The sequence below is a fragment of the Halichoeres trimaculatus genome, unplaced genomic scaffold, assembly GCF_033239565.1.
Source record: "Halichoeres trimaculatus isolate MK-OKI-2021-1 unplaced genomic scaffold, fHalTri1.1 fHalTri1_scaffold_12, whole genome shotgun sequence".
Lineage (NCBI taxonomy): Eukaryota > Metazoa > Chordata > Actinopteri > Labriformes > Labridae > Halichoeres > Halichoeres trimaculatus.
This window is the reverse complement of record NW_027437190.1, coordinates 36225253-36244185: the sequence shown is the minus strand read 5'-3', so window position 1 is coordinate 36244185 and position 18933 is coordinate 36225253. Positions and strand designations below refer to the sequence as shown.

Genomic DNA, 18933 nt, shown 5'->3' with positions numbered 1-18933 from the left:
AAAGACTGAAGTCACTGTATTTGGCAGTACTGCCTTAGACTTAGGACCCCTAAACACATGTGCGTCCTACAGTCACCAGCCTTGGCGTCACCATAGACCGTGATTTCAAACTCCACAAACAGGTCAACGCCGTTTTAACATCAGGTTTTTATCATCTTCGTCTTTTACTGAAAGCCATTTTTATCTTTTAATCTTTTTGAACAAGTCTTGCACGTTTTTATCTCAAGTGGCTTGGACGACTGCAACACCCTTTACTCTGTTTACTCCATTTTAAAATGTTATTGTTTGTTTTTAAAGCTTTGAATGGCCTGGGCCCTCAGTACATTATGGACCTTCTCCAAATCTGTACTCCAGCGCGCTTTGAGGTCCGAGGGCCGGTCCCAGCTCGTGGTGCCCAAGACCAGACTTAAAAGTAAGGGGGACAGGGCCTTGTCTGCGTGAGTTGTGTGCTCCTCTGTGTCTTTTATTTCTTTTAGTTGTTTTATAGTGTTAAGTTTATTGTTGCTCTCCTGATTTTATCTTTTTTATTTGTATTTATTATTTTATCTACTACGACTGTTTTAGTGTATTCTTGTTTACTGTTACTTGTTGTTATTACCTTAATGAGAGCTGGTGGAGCTGTTTTACTGTTTTTATTATTATGTTTTGATACGGTGGCCCTGAAGTGCAAAACACAACAGCAAATAAACTAAACACAACGTTGTGCCGTTGTGTTTAGTTTATTTGCTGTTGAGTTAAATTTATTTGCCGTTGTGTTTTGCACTTCAGGGCCACCGTATTTTGATGTGCAGCACTTTGGTAACGCTCTGTTTGTAAAATGTGCTTTATAAATAAAGTGGATTGATTGGATTTTTGGCACATGTGACAGCTCTGACCTCTGGGTAATAAAAAGCAAACAAACATATTGAAGTTTTGATGTTTTTACCTCTGTAACACTTTGACTCACTCTTTCAGTCAGTCATTTCGTGTCATGTGTCAGTATAAATGATAAAACATGTGAGATGCTGTTGGTGGCGTCTTTCTCTGAGGAACGCTGAATAAGGAAAGTTTTGGGTAAAGGATCCATGCTTTAACTGAACCATTAGCTCTAAAACATCTTTGCTTCATGTATAAAGCAGGGGAAGCAGTGCATCATGGGAAGTCAGACGTACTGTTGATGCCCTCGGTGTTGGCGATGGTGCCCGTGGTGCCCAGGGCGTCGTAGTACTGCTTGTTGCTCATCAGCGTGTACATTCCCAGGATGGCTGCAGGGACACAAACAGTCTGAGTGAAAACCTGATAAACACGCGTGACGCTGGATTAAACCACACGCTAAGACCTGTGTGGGTGTTTTTAGAGACACTCTCTCATTTGGACCAGACCCTGATCCTGATCCTGCCCCCCCAGCCTGGTGTTTGGCTCTGCTGTGTGTTTCTGCTCGATGAGATAAGGAAAACGTTTTCCAAACGCAGCAGGAAACGCCGTCTGCGGCTGTAATCTGACGGTGTTCAGAGGCGCGGAGGACGTGGCGTGGAGGATGTGATGGCGCTCTGTGGCTGATATGACTCAGAGCGGGTCAGAGGGACTCACGGTTTGAGAGGGGGAAGCCTCTCTCTATGGGTTTACTCCCTGCAGTTACACTGCTCCACCAGAAGGGGGCAGACCTGCTGTAACCTGCCAAACTGTGTCACACACCAACTGCTGTAACCCCCCCTCCCCCCTCCACCTCCCAGCCTGCTGACCCGGTGTGTGGGGCATGATGGGAAGGGGGACAGCTGGCTGCTCAGGGGGCGTTACGACCATAAACACCTCCTCGCTGTGGATTCAGCTCTCAGAATAACCTACGGTGGCCCTGCAGCTCAGAGTGACCCTCAGATCACCAAACTCTGACTGCGGCGCTGCAGGAGGAGGAGGAGGGGGCGGAGTCACCAGGGGAACTGGTTGAGCTGTCACCTCTGTGGGCCCGTGGAGCGGGACGGCCCAGCCATTCATCCCCTCTGAGCCCGCGGGCCAGAACCCCTCACAAAGGAGTGACAGAGGCTAACTGAGCTTTAATCCCCGCTGGACGCCGTCCAGGGTTAAAGCGGCGGTGGTCTCCCTGACAGGCCGAGGGAGCCGCACAAACTCGCTCCCCGCTCGGCCTTTCCGGATGCATGCCCGTCTGTTTGGACTGGTGGAGTGAGACGGGTTTACAGGGGGTCACGCTGAGACTCTCAGATCCACTTTAACCGGGTCCTGAAGACGAGTCAGTTTAAAATTCAACACCAACAAAACGTGACTTCCTGTTTACATTAACTTTCACATTTTTTTGGAGTTTCTTAATTTACTTTACATCAACATAACCCTTATATCTCCAGTTTCAAAAATATAAATTGACTAATGACTTAAAAAATAAAATAAACAGTAATTGCTTAAAGTGGTAATAAAATAAAAAATGAATATAAGATAATAAACAAAATTATTTTTGTATTTTTTATAGATATCTTTGCAAACACTGAAACTGCAAAACCACATCCTTAAAATTCAAAAAATATAAATACAATAAAAAAAACTGTTTAACTCGACCCAGCAGACCCCTCTGTCTCTGAGTACAGTCTGGACCCCCCCCCCCTGCAGATCCTGATCCAGACCTCAGGTGAGCGTGTTTCCTGCCCCGTGAGAAACAAACGCTGCTCTTCCCAAGACATCATCTGTTTGTCCCCACGCCGTTTCCCATCAGCCACTGAGACAAACACAGAGTGACCTCAGTGTGTCCTCATAACAGCTCTGACCTACATGGATCCATTATCCAGACCCGGGTCCCGCTCTTAGCCCCACATTGTTCCTGGGCTCGGGGGTCTCGGGCTCACAGACGGGAGCACAGACTGGTGGGGCGGCTCTGATTCCCCGCGCTCAGCAACACAGAAATAACCGGACCTGGACCTGGGCCAGCGGGGGGGGGGATACCAAATCTGTTTACAACAGGCCAGAGGAAGGTCCTGGTTCAACAATAGACCAGCTACAGGTCCTGGTTCACACATAGACCAGCTACAGGTCCTGGTTCATACATAGACCAGCTACAGGTCCTGGTTCACACAAAAACCAGCTACAGGTCCTGGTTCATACATAGACCAGCTACAGTTTGGTTCACCAGGACCAGGAGGAGCTCAGGAGCAACAGTTTAAAGAGAGGCGTGTAGGGGGGAGTCCATGACGTGAACATCATCAAACTCTGCTTCTGACCAATGTTCTCCATTAGGGGGCGCTGTGGGGGAAATGTGTCAGGATGGTTTTATGGCAGGATCAGGATCTGGATTTGATCAGGACTGGTTTTCAGATTCAGACTAATCTGACCTAAACACAGAGCAGAAGAACAGAGGCAAGAGCAAGAGAGGGAGCAAGGGAGGAAACGAGGGAAGAAGAGGAAATAAGGAAAGAAGGAAAAGGAAGGAAAAAGGAAAAGAGGAAGGTAGGAAGGAAGAAGGGGATAAAAGAAAGATAAGGGAGGAAGGTAAGACAGAAGGTAGGAAGGGAAGGGAAAGGATACGAAGGGGGAAGAAGGTTGGAAAAAAGGAAGGTAGAAAGGAAGGAAAGGAGGTAGGATTACAGAGAAGGAAAGCAAGGGAGAGAAAGGAAAGGAAAGAAAAATAATGAAAGGAAGGAAGAAATGAAAAAGGAAGGTAGGAAGTCGGGGGAGAAGGTAGGACAGAGGGGGAAGGAAGGAAAGGAAGGGGGATAAATGAAAAGGAAGGAAGGAGGGATGGAGGAAGGAAGGGGGAGGAAATGAAGGGAGAAAGAAAGGAAGTGCATGTTTGTTTGTTTGTCTGTTTGTTTGTTACCATCAGTGCTTCATGTGGTTACAGCGTCTGTCTCACCTGCGATGTCACACATCTCTGCGTCGGTGGCGTTCTTCAGAGCCTCCTCCAGCTCTGGCTCCAGGATCACCTGCTCGTGTGCGGGGATCTCCGCTGGTTTCTTTGGCACAAAGGTTTTTCCTGGAGAAGAAGAAGAAGAAGAAGAAGAAGAAGAAGAAAAAGAAGAAGAAGAAGAAGAAGAAGAAGAAGAAGGAGAAGAAGAAGAAGAAGAAGAAGAAGAAGAAGAAGAAGAAGAAGAAGAAGAAGAAGAAGGAGGAGAAGGAGAAAGAGCAGAGGATCACAGATGAGACAGACGACGTTTCCTTTCTCTCCATCGTCTCACAGAGATCCTTCAGCCCGAGTGTTTCAAAGTGTAAACGTGTGTGTTTGTGTCAGAGCTGTGTTTGGATCATGTTTCTGAAAACAGCAGTAATCCCGAGCTTATCTGGGCTCTGAGGAGCAGCTCTAATAAACTCAGCGCCTCCTGTTTGCTCCTCTCACAGACTTTCTCACGGTGTCAGCTCAGAAACACAGAAACATGGAGGAGCTCTGCAGGGGACTGTGTGTGTGTGTGTGTGTGTGTGTGTGTGTGTGTGTGTGTGTGTGTGTGTGTGTGTGTGTGTGTGTGTGTGTGTGTTTGTGTGTGTGTGTGTGTGTGCTCCTCACCTTTCTTCTCCCCGGTGAACGGCACCAGGTCCTCCCTCTCTGGGTCCTCCATGGCCGTCTTCTCCAGGTGCTGCTGCAGGGCGTCGCGGTCAAACGGGCCTGTTGGGCTCTTCTTCGTCTGGTCACGCTGCCGGAAGCCCGCTGGCAGCATGGCATTCTGGGAAAGAGGCATGATACAAAGGTTTTTATGAAAAAAAATTTTTATTTCTCAATGATTAAAACCAAATTCATGATGTAAACTCAGCGGGACCCCTAACTTGTATATAATTGTACACATAGGAAAACATCTAGCAAACAAACTTTTTGTTTTAATAAAATTGTACATGTGATGTCTTAGTTTTTTATTTTTTAAGAAATTTGCAAATATAATTTAGAAAATTAAAAAAAAAATGTAATTTAACAACTTTCATAAATTTGCTAAATTTATGAAATTTCAATAAGTTGCAAAATTTTCAAAAATGTTGAATTTCAATATTTAGCAAAAGTTTTAAAAAAGAAAAAGTGCAAAAAGTTGTCAAAATGTCTTAAATGTGCAAAATCAAAAAAAGTAATTTCAAACATTATAATAAAAAATTATAAAACATAAAAAAAAATTGCAAAGATTTTCCTAAAAAAACAAGTAATTTGCAAAAATCTGCAGAAATTAAAATAATTAAAAAATAAATACAAAAAAAAAAAAATCAAAATTTGCAAAATTAAAAAAAAATCTTTACTTAACAAAAGTCCCAAAATTTTGATAGCTGTATTGCAAGAGGGGATGCACATATAGTTCAACATAATGTTAACACATGGTTTTATTCAGTGTCAGTGTCTTTAATCATCAATACCTTCTGTATGAAAACTAAAAAATATTTATTTCAATAATTTTTTTCTTAAGCTACAAGGAGCCACTGCAAAGGAATCAAAGAGCCACAGGTTGAAGACCCCTGATCTAACTCTATCTGCATCTGCTGATGAATAAACATGTTCTGAACAGGAAATGACTCCATATATGGTGTTGTTCACTTATTTTGACCTAAATAACTAAAGATGTTAGAGTCAGGGAGAATATACAGAAAACAAACACAGATCCTATCTTCAAACTGCAGAATAAAGCTACTGGAATAATAAATAAAAACAATTTTTAATGAATCCACCAATCTATTATTTACCAGATCTCACTCTGATATCTGTTCCTGTCTCCAACATTTGATTATATTAAGAAAAAAAATGTTATAACTTAAGAGCGATGTGTGTGTTTAAAACAGGAAAATCTGAACAAACACACGGTATGCTTTAATTTTAGATTCATGAGTTGAAATATGGAACATAAGCAATAAAAACAACAAACTCATCTTTAAAACAACTACCTTAATAAAGCAGAAAAACTGTATTTTGTAATTTTCTTTCTTGTGTTTAGTGTATCTGTATTTCTCTTGAAGTATCAGCCTTTTTCTTTGTTTGTTTTGAGTTTAATGAATCAGTTATTTCAGAGTTTTTCCTGAGTTGTGGTTTCAGATCAGAAAGGGGGCACACATCAGGTGCAGATAGTCCGGTACCTCTGGGTCCATCTCCTGCAGCTCATACTCCAGCTGGTCCAGCTCCTCTGGACTGAGGCCCTTGAGGATGGCGTCCTCGTCGATGTCCCTGGGGTCAGACATGGCTCCTGAAGCTCCGGCTCACACACACACACACTCACTCACACACACCGCGGCACACCCGGGGTGAGAGGCTCTGTGGGGGAGAGGGGGGAGAGGAGGGAGAGGAGGAGGTGAAAACATGTCTGACCACAGCGAGGGTTCAGTTTTACCCACGTTCCCACCCCATTGACCAGCCTCCCTTCATCCATGCTGGGCTGTAAAACCCCAAAACCTGTGGACCTGGTCTGGCTCTGCTTGGTACGTCCTTTGGTTTTACAGTCAGGATAAAAACATCTGGTTTGTCTTTTATTTTGAAGGTCAGTGATCAGCACTTCCTGTCCTGCCTGAGCTGCTTCCTGTAAGTTGAGGCGTCACAGCTCCACCGGTTTTACTATATGCTGGGCCCAGCTCAGACCTGCCGGAGCAGGGAAGCAGCCGGAACCACACGGAGCAGATCTGAATGAAAACCGGTCAGACCTGGTGCCTCGACAGAGCAGAGCTGGTTTTCCTCAGACAAGGGCCAGAAAGGAGCAACATCACCATGCCACCAAGTCTGTTTACATCTTTTTGACCCAGCTGGGACAGGAAGTGGCTTCATGGACATTTGGCTTTTTGAAGATTCACGGTACTTCTGGGGAACTTTTCCCTTTAAAGTTCTTACTTCATCTGTGTTCTCAGAAAGACGTAAACCCAGAAAAAGGTTTTACTCTCGAAAACCTACCAGACTCCGCTAATAAAAAGCAGGTGGATCTGACTTTGGCGTACCACAAGGTTCACCTACAGGACCACTACTTTTTCAGGACGAGCTACTGAAGCTACCTGTCTACTTAGGAGCCACGCTGATGACACTCAGCTCTGTTTGTGAAGACAGACGTCACTTTTTAACCACCAGGGAGTCACATGACTTCTTACGGCTCCTCAAAGTCCAATCAGATCCCGAGCTAACCTGAAACGGTTCATGTTAGCATTTCATTTTAGAGTCTCGTCTTGAAGCAGCTGAACTTTGTGCAGCAGTTTCTGTCTCATTTTCAGAAGAAAATGTCTTTTTAGACTAAATCTGAGCCACATTTGCTTGATGAGTCCAGAAGAAAAACTCGTTTCAAGTTATTTAAAGACAAAAATTAATTCTGAATTGCTGTAACAAGCAAAAAAAACCCTGCCAATGTAAGAAGAGAACAGTTTATTGTATTTAGACATTATTCTAGTTTCAAGCAAATTTTCCAGTTATTTTCTTTTGATCCATCGGCAGATTTTTTTTCTTTGTTACAGTAATTCAGACCTCATTTTGTCTTTGAATAGCTTGAAACAGGACATTTTTCTGGCTGACTAGCTGAATGTGGCTCATATCGAGTATAATATGAATGAATGGATACCTTTCACATTTGACAAACGATTCACAAACGATACAGTACCGATGCCTGGTACCTGGCAATTGGTATCGGTACTCAATGGTTCCAATTTACCTATAAAAGTCCCTGATTTGTTACCCATCATTAATCATTAGACACTTTTTACTCAGAATAAGACAAAAACACTTGAGAAGACTTCTGTTTTTTTCAGTGATCTAATGTGAGTCGGTGAACTTTTCCAACAGGGAGGTCTGAGTGTGAGGAAACAGTCGTCCTGGAGGAGCTGATTGACGCCTGTCTGCTGACCTGGTTAGGTGACGATGTGTTGACAGACTAAAGATGAAAACATGGTGTGATTATGGTGATTTTCTGTGAAGGATGTGTCTCAAACTTAATGAAATTGTTTCCTTTTTATCTTATGTCTCCAGTCATGAAGGGCGTTTGGCGCCCCTAGTGGCCAGTCCACGTTAGAGAGACAGAAAGAGGAAGAGGAGACGTTTCACCCCCCCTCAGGACAGCGGTGAGCCCCAGGGATCAAACAATTCATAAAAACAATAAATCACTTTGTCCTCGTTTGAACAGGGGGACCCCCTGCTGGGCGTCTTTACAGCCACCATCCTCGCCAAACCTTTGATGACATCACCCAGCCAATCAGCTCCCTGAGCCTCAGCGCTTCAGTAACCTGCTCTGATAATAATAGACGTGTTTCCAATAAAGCAGCTCAGTTCTGAGGAGAGCAGAGTCCGTGTCGATACGCCGCTCAATCCTCCAGGTCACACGCTCAACACCACGCTAACGCAGGCTGCCTTTTCACCTCAGAGGTGATCGCCGCCCACTGACGCCCACAGACGCCCACAGACGCCCACAGACGCCCACTGACGGGGCGAGGAGAGACGCAGAACGAGGAGTTAGAGAGGAGTGTGTGTAACCCTAAACCCTGAGCTCACCGCGCAGCAGCTAAGAATAGAGGAGCAGGGAGGAGCAGGGAGGAGCAGGGGGAGACGGTGGAGGACACGCTTCCTCCTTTATCACTGACGGACACCCGTTCACACAGACCAGGACACGCCCTCAGACTATCAGACGATCTGCTCAGACCCAACGCTCACACAGAAACCCCAGCGCAGAGAGTCAGGGTCAGGCGGTGAGTCACGCAGCTATCAGGTTCGTCAGGTCAAATGTTTTTCATTTCCAGGCCAGATTTCATCCCAACTTGGCCAGAAAAGAGAATCCCTGAGAGCTCAGGTCACAGATTGTGGTCTCATTCAGCCGCCCAGCGTGTCAGCCATCATTAACGTCTGTGATGGCAACAGGAGGGATTCAGAGCAGGCGTGGGATCGCTTTCAAACGCCGCGTCCGGTCCAGAGGGACACAGAGAGGTTTCAGTAACTGCAGCTTTAACCAGAGGTAGAAACAAGAAAACTCTCCAAACACCATGAAACACACAGTCCGCTGAAAACACTACGACACACACGGCCCGCTGAAAACACTACGACACACACAGCCCGCTGAAAACACTACGCCACACACGGCCCGCTGAAAACACTACGACACACACGGCCCGCTGAAAACACTACGAGACACACGGCCCGCTGAAAACACTACGACACACACGGCCCGCTGAAAACACTACGACACACACAGCCCGCTGAAAACACTACGCCACACACGGCCCGCTGAAAACACTACGACACACACAGCCCGCTGAAAACACTACGCCACACACGGCCCGCTGAAAACACTACGACACACACGGCCCGCTGAAAACACTACGACACACACGGCCCGCTGAAAACACTACGAGACACACGGCCCGCTGAAAACACTATGACACACACGGCCCGCTGAAAACACTACTAGACACACAGCCCGCTGAACGCTGCAGGAGCACTAGGTCACGTTACAGCAGGTTTTCAATGATCTGATGCTGTTTCCTTTTTAAGGTGAAATTCAGGTAGAAAGGTAGAAATCCTCAGGTTGGTCGTCAGGCGCACAGAGACAGACGTGAATTGACCTGTGTCAACAGACCCAGCTGCTAAACAAACACGGTTTCAGACAGATTTTAGCAAAAACACTTTAAAACAGAGCCACAGTGTTAGCAACTTCCAGGTCCTGATGCTCCAATCCCAACCAATTTTAAAACTGTCTAAGACCACGCACAGGAAGTCAGTTTGAACCAGTTTTCAACAAGACAATCCTTAAATCACACAGACTAGATGTTTCCATCAGACAGACCACCACCCTCTGAAGACCTGGGATCTATAGACTCCTTTCCACCAAGTGGTCCGGTACGGATCAGTGCAGTTTGGTCGGGTTGGATCAGTAAAACCTGATCCTGTTTGTGTTTTTTTTTTATTTTTTATTTTTTATTTTTTATTTTTTTTAATTGAGATTTTAAAGCTTGCTGCATAGTAGTAACAATTAATGCACTTGTAAACTTTTGAAAAATTTTAAAATAAAAATAATTAAAACATCCAAAAAAATAGGTAAAATAGGATACTTAAATTAAATTATAAAATAAAATATTTAAAAATTATTTAAAATTAACTTATAAAATAAAAGATTTGAAAAATATTTTAAATTAATTATAAAGTAAAATATTTAAAAAATATTTAAAATCAAATCATAAAATAAAAATTAAAAAATGTTCAAAATTAAATTATTAAATAAAACATTTAAAAAATATTTAAAATTAAATTATAAAATAAAATATTTAAAAATTATTTAAAATTAACTTATAAAATAAAAGATTTGAAAAATATTTTAAATTAAATTATATAGTAAAATATTTAAAAAATATTTAAAATCAAATCATAAAATAAAAATTAAAAAATGTTCAAAATTAAATTATTAAATAAAACATTTAAAAAATATTTAAAATTAAATTGTAAAATAAAATATTTTAAAAATATTTAAAATTAAATTAAAAAATAAAAATAAAAAATATTTTAGATTAAATTATATTAAAAAAAAGTAAAATAAAATAATGAAATAAATTATACACACAATCAATAACAGGTTAACCTGATTTAGAGGAAAAGGTAAACAGTACAGCAGACTATCAGACTCTAAACACCACACTTAGCTCGAAGCCTCCTGTAAAAGCTGGGCTGAGATAAACTGAATAAGTTTACAGATGTAGAGTCACATAAAAACATAAAAACAAACTCTAAGACACAAGTATCAGTGAAACATAAAGTCTCACTCTGCACCGTGGGGAAATGTAAACTAACAAAGCTGAACAAAGGTCTCCTCACTTCCTCTGAGGTGATCAAACCAGGACAACGACAGCATCAGCGCAGCAATGTGAGCACAGTTAAACTCATCAGGTCTCTTTATCTGACTGTTTGGTCTGGATCTGGATCGGCCTGTTGGTGGACTCCCTCAGACTCTGCCGCTGGGGCCTGGAGATGTTTTTAAACGTCATATGTTCAGTCAAAGTGAGCGTCTCATAGAGTTAACTCCACTCCAGGATCCTGTTGGTACTCCAGTCACACACACACACACACACACACACACACACACACACACACACACACACACTGTGTGACCACAGCCTCTCAAGGTGTACGAGTGTTTTGGACTGACCCCTGATCAGATTACACTCTGTTAGCGAGGACACACACACACTGAGAATACACACACGTCTCGTGACTGCCTGTTCACCCTTTAATGAAACAGAAACCAAGGTCAGACCACAGGAAGTGCTTCCTCTCTTTAACCCTAACCCAACATCCAGACCCTCTGACAGATCCAGGTTTTTCCTGACCCCAGATTCAAGAAAACAGAAAGAAAATCTGAGAGTTTCAGTGGTTTTAGAAGAAAAGTTTAACTCTAAGACTCTAAGTCCAGCTCTAAGACGCCTGTCAGGCCGCTCGCCGTCGTCCACGCCGCGTGGCTCTAATGCGTAAAGCCAAAGACACAAACAGCGGCTCTCTCAGCTGGGAGGAGGAGACGGAGGAGGTTTAAAGGATGACAGGAAGGAGGCGGCGGCTCAGAGAAGCGGGTGGAGGATCAATCTGCACAGGATCACGGTTTATCTCTGAGTGTTACTCCGTCAGGAAGCTGGATGAGCCGCAGCTTCAGGGTCTGAGAGTCAGATTTACAGACTGTGCAGAGGAAAGCTCCAGTCTGTGTCTGACAGTCTCTGTGAGGGGAGTCTGCGTGACCTTTGACCTCCAGGACGCTTCCCTTCAGGCTCTGCTCAGGGTTTGATCTGGATCAAAGTTGGTTTTGGTGTAAAATCTCTAAAAAGTCATGTTTTCAGTTTGATCTTTGAACCCTTCCTGTTTCCCCTCAGCTCAGATCCTCGTCGTGTGTTCCCGTGTTTTCTCGTCTCTGCCTGAAGAAGCGAGCGCAGCCTGGTCCAAACGAGGATCATGTGATTTGCGGCACGAAGCCTTTGAGCCGTGCTTATTGTGGAGTTAAACTCTCGGCTTTTTCCTGACACTTGAGCTCAGAGCGGGGCTCAGTCAGAGCAGAGGACGGCGTTGTCGCTGTCAGCGCTGGTTCAGAGCGGCCATGATGGCGCTGGGCGTTGGACTCTGGCAGACCGGAGACAATGACCCTCTGACTCGCGCTGTTTTGATTTGTTTTGACGTCTAATTTGGCTCATTTCACATGCCAGAGAGCGCTGCGGCCACACTGGAAAGAGGGTGGAGGTTTGTGAATGTGCATCTGTCCCCTGCAGTCCTCAACATGGGGGGAGGGGAGGGGGAGGGGGCGGCGGTCACCTGCCAACGCCAGCTGGCTGCAGGCGTTTCTTTTTCCACCTCGGCCGCCGCCGCCACCTGCAGATAGAGCCTGAGAGGAGCTGAAAGTCTGAGCTTTATGAGAGCTCCATGGACGAATCTGACAGGAGACCATCTTTATTTATCCAGACCAGACCTGAAGGAGATCCAGACCAGATCCCTGACACTGGTTTGATCTGGTCCCAGCTCAGCGGTCACGTTTCTTCAGCTGGGACCTGGAACCAGAGACACTCTCCAACACGTGACTCTTCTTGACAAGTCAGAGCAGAATTTGTCATCTTCAGGGTTTTGATTTAGAGATCTGCTGAGATAAATGTCCTCAGAGCTGGAGCGAGGAGGGACAGAGACGCTTTTATCAGGGAAAACAGAAAAAAACTTGCAGAAAAGGAAGTTTAGGGAGTTTCAGGGAATATCAGATCATTGATCAAACGATACTGATTGATACAAATCGCTAACTCCTCGTTACGTCTGCACAGCCAAAGAAAACGTCTACACTATGAATCACTCCAGGCTCAAACTCATTTCAGAGCTGACTTCCTGTCCTCTGTTCAGGCTTTTCACAAACTGGCGTCCAGAAACATCAGTCCTGAGTATCTGATCTGGAGGACTCTGACCTGCTGGAGCTGGGTCGCAGTAAACGCATGTTGACTTGAACTGAAACACATCAGATCTGTTTCATCAGGGAGTGGAGACAGATCTGGAAACCTGGGTGATCCAAACTCTGGGTGTTTCCAACGTTACCCTTTGTTGTCTAAACTTATTTCAATCTCAAACACTCTTATCTCCGTGCTGTGATTTCAGCCCAACACCAGCCCAAACGTGCTACAAACACCTCTGTTCCTCCAAGGCATCAGATCAGGTTTCTACTCTGTGTCGATTCACAAAAAGCAGATCGAGCAAAACAGGAAGTCGAGCACGGAGCCTACATAAAAACATTAACTTCCAAAATCAAACAAACTGTGTCCAAAACAGATCATATTTATCTACAACAACAAACAGACGTAACGAGTCGAGCCAGACCGGGAGCTAACAGGTCTGAGGTTTTACAGCCCAACATGGACCAGGAGAGGACCAGCATCGCGGTCTTTGACTCCAGCTCACCTCTCAAACCAAACACTGAACTAGCTCTGCTCTAAACGGAGGTTAATGGACCAAACATTTCACCAAAGAAGAAAACATCAAACAAACAAAAAGTAGCATAACAACAAAACACAGAATGTGACACCCAAAAAAAACATAAATCAAAAAAATCTGTTTTTCTTTGTTTTATTAATTTATTAGTTTATTTAATTTTGCATATTGTTTTTAGTTGTTGTTTTGTTATTTTTGTTATTTTTATTTTTATCATGTTTTGCACTTCAAGGCCACCGTAGACTGCTACATTTGTGTATCAGTAGCAGTGGCACAGACTGTTTGAAGGGCAGAGACATAAATAAAATAAACAACACAAACAGCGTGTCTCTGCCACCAAAGAGAGCAGCTCAGTGTGTTAGCCAAGAGTTAAACTGTGGTTTATTTCCTGGTAGTAGTAGTCAAATTGGTAGAAAACTACTCAAATAGACACGAGATACTTTAATGAAACCCGTCAAACTCAAAGCAGCACTGACATTAATCCCCCTGTGTGATCAGCTTCATCAGCAGGAAACAGATCAAAGATCTTCAATAACTCAGATCAAACTAATCTTTGAAAGTTTTTTCTCAAACTTCAACAAATTATACCAGGTCATTCAGCAGAGCAGCGTTTGCTGCAAACGTCGTCAGACTCCAGTTTCTACCACAGGTCATGACCTCCCCCTTCAGACCCCAGGTTTCCTCTGAGCTCAGACTGAGAGTTGATCAGAATAAACACAAACATGAAACTGACCGAGAGGAAACAACCATTAAAAACTCTGAACACGACCTCCACTGACTGCTGACTGACACACGTTTGTCCAGAGCTGACCTCTGACCTCTGACCTCATGCTCCAAACACAGTGTGTGTGTATGTGTGTGTGTGTGTGTGTGTGTTTAAACCTTAATGTGACTGAATCTGAGCTGTCAGGTGTTAATGGGAAGCAGCATGTAAACAGCTCACACACCAGAAACAGCACCGAGCAAATTCTCCAAACAGCTGCTGCAACCGCCCTGATCACCACCATCTGCTGCAGGCGTGTGTGTGTGTGTGTGTGTGTGTGAGTGTGTGTGTGTGTGTGTGTGTGTGTGTGTGTGTGTGTGTGTGTGTGTGTGTGTGTGTGTGTGTGTGTGAGTGTGTGTGTGTGTGTGTGTGTGTGTGTGTGTGTGTGTGTGTGTGTGTGTGTGTGTGTGTGTGTGCAGTGGAGTATTCAGAGACCGTCAGTCCTTCTCTTCGCTCTGATTCATTACAGACGTCATGTGACGAGCGGAGCTGATTCAGGAGCTTTTACTTCAGAGACTCGTCCAATAAAATCCTGATTCACTGCATGAGACAGAGTTCAGTTTTTAAAGTCAGACGCAGCGAGCAGAGAGTGTGTGTTTTACAAGTCAAACACCATTACACAGGTTTCAGTTTCAGGGTGACAAAGGTTATTCACCCATAAACGCTCCAGCATGATTTACAGCCTGCTCCTGGGCCAGGAGTCGGTTTTTATCAGCGCAGAAAATAAACTGAAGCTATTTCTCTCTGTTTGATTACGCTCTGTTTCAGACAGGGCTGTACGGTGGCCCTGAGGTCCAAAACAAACAAAAAGAGAGAGTGGGCAAGGGGAGAGAAAAAACTGGACAAAAAAAAACAAAAAAAACAACGTAACAACAGAAAAAAAAACGAGAAAAAACTCCACAACAACAAAAAGGCAACATGATAACAAAAAGACAAAACAGAGAACAAGAAAACAAACAAGAAAACAGACAGTGAAACAACAAATAAACAACAACGCAACAACGAAAAGCAAACAATATGACAACAGAAAAGAAAAAAATGGCAATAAGAGATAAAAAAAAATAACGGCACAACAAACGAGAACAGACAACCGAGAAGGAAAACAACAACAAAAAGAAAACACAATAACCAAAAATAAAAGAATTTGACAAGAAAGGAAAGACAAAAACAAAGATAAGACACCTTGACGACAAACTAAACGACACAACAGAAGAAAAAAAGAGAACACAACAAGTCACAAACAACAACAAAGAAGAAAACGACAAAAATAAAAACATGAAAACAAACAAGACGACACAACAACAAAAAGTTTAACACAAAAAAAATTAAAATAAAGCAACGAAAAGTGACAAAAAAGAGAAAAACAAAGACAACAGGAGAAATAAAAAGACAAATTCAACAAACAGAAAAAAAACATTAAATGTCAAAAAATAAGACAACATGAAAACAAAACAAACAAAAACAAAGAGAAAATAAAGAAAACATGACTTGACAGAAGCTGCGTTTTCTTTTTTTTTCAGTGTTTTTTGTTTTTGTTTTTGTTTTTGTGTTCTGTCACCTCAGGGCCACCGTAGCCTTGAACATTTGTGAATCAGTAGCTGAAGAGCTGAGGATCCTTTTGGCCCTAAGTTGCTACCAACAGCTCAGGAGACTTGTCGCGTCCCCGGGTCTCCGTCCCTGCGTCTCACCGCCTCAGTGCAACATTCCAGGATCTGCCCTGGATTAATTTTAGCTCCTGGAGTCAGATCCTTCCTCCGTGTGAATCCAGCTCGGCTTGGGTTGCTCCTGGAGCCTGACCCGGAGCAGAACGACTGGTACGTGCGGGTTTTTAAGGATTTGGACGTTTGCTAACAGGTGAGGCGGTTTGTGGAGACCCCTGCTGCACAAATACTCAGAGAGGCGACAGGTGGAGCTGTTTTTAGAGATGGAGGTGGTTTTTCCAGGTGGTGCACAGCGATAAACAGAGAACAGAAAACTTTTCTGCTCTGTGTCTGAGATTAATCTGCATCAGTTTAACCCAGGAGCAGACAGAGGAGTCCTCACTGGACTCCTGTAGTCCCCTGAGGACACGTCTCCAAATCCTCTGTGATGAATCGACAGCGCAGCAATGCTCAGTTATTGGACGGATTAACCCTCCACATGCCGCAGAGAGCGCTGCGTCTGAGTGACAGCTTCACGCTTTAGCTTCACGCTTTAGCCTCACAGAGCGAAGTCTGTGCATCGTCGACGTACAGTTAGAGTCAGCGAGCTTCAGAGCAACAGTTTGACAAAAACAGGGGGACCCAGAGACACAGATCACAGCGTGGATCACCCCACAGACTCCCCCACACACAGACCTCCCCACAGACTCCCCCACACACCTCCCCACACGCTGGGACCAGCAGAGACGGCGGCGGGCAGCTCACACCTACCTTCACAGGAGCGCAGTGCTGAACCCTCGGCGTGGGAGGCACAGCCTGCAGATGGAAACCAGAGAAAGTTGTTCCTCTTTTTCCTCACCCCTCCCTTCTCCCTCCCCCTCTCTGTCTCTGTCTCCCCCTCTCCCCCTCTCTCTATCTGTGTGTCAGGCCTGGGGCTGCTATGCTGAGACAGGCATACTGATGTGGAGACTTTGAGAAGTCAGCATTTTATTATTTTGGCTGAGGGGAGGAGGGGGGAGGAGGGGGAGGCAGGGGGAGGCGGTCAGAGAGAAGTGGGGCATGAACTCATCTGCTCATCAGTCATTCAGCTCAAACAGAGAGGAGGAGGAGAGGAGGAGGAGGAGGAGGAGGAGGACATCTAGTGGTCAGAGCAGAGAGGTTCACTCTCAGACCGTCTGATGTTGGAGTCGCTTCTTTGACCAACAGGAAGTTCACGCTCGCTGAACGGACGAGGAGAGGAGTTTCCTTACAGGTGAGGAGAGAAGGGATCAAAGTTTGAGGCAGAGGAAAAGTCTCAGTCCTCAGGAAGAAGAAACCAGACTGCAGCTCCATGTTTAGCAGCTCCTCTTCTTCTTCTTTGGTTTCAGCAGACTCTTATTCGGGCCTGCCTGCCCCCACCAGCTCAGGAGCCTCACAGATCAACAAAAAAGTTTTTTTTTTTTTTTTTTTTTTAACAATTTAATGTTTTTGGTTGTTGACAAAGGGTAGCATGCAAGGGGCCCTAAAATGCTGATTTGCCCGTAGCCCGTCATGTTGTTGAGACGGCTCTGGCACTGATAACATAAAAAATCATAGAAAAACATCCAATCCAACTTTGTTTGTTCAGCACTTTGAAAACAGACACTGTTAACCACAGAATTATAAATAAATAAATAAATAAATAAATAAATAAAATACAGTCAGGTACACAGCAGCTAACATGAGATAAAATAACATTTAATATATAATTCAAAAACAGTTTTAAAGTCACACAGAAGAGCAATCAATTAAAAATTAAAATAAAATAAAATCTGTATCTACTGTGTGTCAAGGGATGGTTTTTACATCATCTTAATTCACTGGTTTTCTGACTAACAGCCTGCTAAAAATAGGGAGAACCCCATTTCAGCATGGTGATAAAAAAAGCCCTTTAAAAAAAAAAAAAAAAGTAAATAAATAACTAAATAGATAAAAAATTAGAATAAATAAATAAGAATAAATAAATAAATAAATAAAAATAGATTAATAAGAACAAATAAATAAATTAGAATATACAAATAAGAACAAATAAATAAATAAAAAATGAGAACAAATAAATAAATAAATAAATAAACTAACATTTCTCTTTTGCTCTGAGCTATTGATTGCTTTTTTCTTTCCTCTACCTGTACATTTTGACTCCTATTTTTGCCCTTTTTACAGTGTCTGAGTATCCCAGCTGACTGTGTAGCAAAGAAGCTTCAAAACTTTCCATCTGTGTTTCTCTTTCTACCATATTATCCACTTCTTTATTACCCTTCACAAATCTGCAATTCTATAATTTCATTCAGCAGATGTTTCTGTTCAAAGTGAACACAAAACCTTTAAATCCTAAATAATACCAACCCAATAAAACTTACCTCATACTGCACTGGAAAGTTTGACTTATGTCTGAAATCGTTGATTATTAATTGTCCAAACTGCTGAAGAAACTCTGAAAATGTCTGCCTCTGATCCTGATCCTGATCCTGATCCTGATCCTGATCCTGATCCTGATCCCATCAAAGTGCTGTAACCCTTCCACCATCTCTGAAGTGAACTCTGTTATGGTTTTGAAACCTCTTATCCAATCCTATCTCAGGTTTCTGAACACATCATCATCATGACAGAGGGTTTTTGTATATAGCGCCTCCTGGTGGCTGGGATGTCCAGAAATCCAGTGACAGGCCCATGAGGTCAAATCATGTCTTCATGACTCTTAGGGCCTTTTTCAAACCGCCCCCTACACACTCCTCCTCCACGACGGAGTGCACTCCGTCACGGAGTCACACTCGCAGCTGAATGAAGTTCACCTCATCAGGATGTAGGGTATAAATACAGCTTTGGGACAGAAACTTCACTCGATCTCAGGCGGAAACAGACAAAGAAAAAAAAAAGAAAATATAACGTAGAAAATACAAAACACACTTACTCCCACGCTTCTTTGACTGCATTTATGTTTTTATTGAAGAATTTTTTATGTTTCACTCTCACTTGAATAAATTCTTTTGTTTTTGTGAAAGTCCCAGTAAATATTAGACACTCAAATACACACAAACTGTCTGAACAAATGCAAGGCAGGCCTTAATCAATGGCATGAACATCTAAAGTTGTGAACATCTGCACTCATTAAATATTTCTGTTAGTTTTACGGTATTTGTGCAGGCACATGTGCGTGGAACTTACATTCGTATGTTGCTTCCTCCATG

General features: G+C 43.4%; 1 protein-coding gene across 3 annotated transcripts in view; it reads right to left on the bottom strand.

Annotated features, from left to right (window-relative positions):
* Positions 1-18933, bottom strand: part of tmod4 (tropomodulin 4 (muscle)) — a 39539-nt gene that overhangs the window by 4165 nt on the left and 16441 nt on the right. The window contains exons 1-6 of one of the 3 annotated variants that reach the window (XM_074684311.1): positions 18106-18216; positions 16499-16543; positions 6016-6190; positions 4478-4634; positions 3833-3952; positions 1152-1244 (exon numbers count right to left, since the gene is read on the bottom strand). In XM_074684311.1, coding sequence (XP_074540412.1) covers positions 1152-1244; positions 3833-3952; positions 4478-4634; positions 6016-6117 — 472 coding nt within the window. In that variant the 5' untranslated portion in view covers positions 6118-6190; positions 16499-16543; positions 18106-18216. Of the gene's footprint in view, positions 1-1151; positions 1245-3832; positions 3953-4477; positions 4635-6015; positions 6191-16498; positions 16544-18105; positions 18231-18933 lie in introns of those variants that run through there. The other 2 variants (XM_074684312.1, XM_074684313.1) reach the window with 2 other exon arrangements.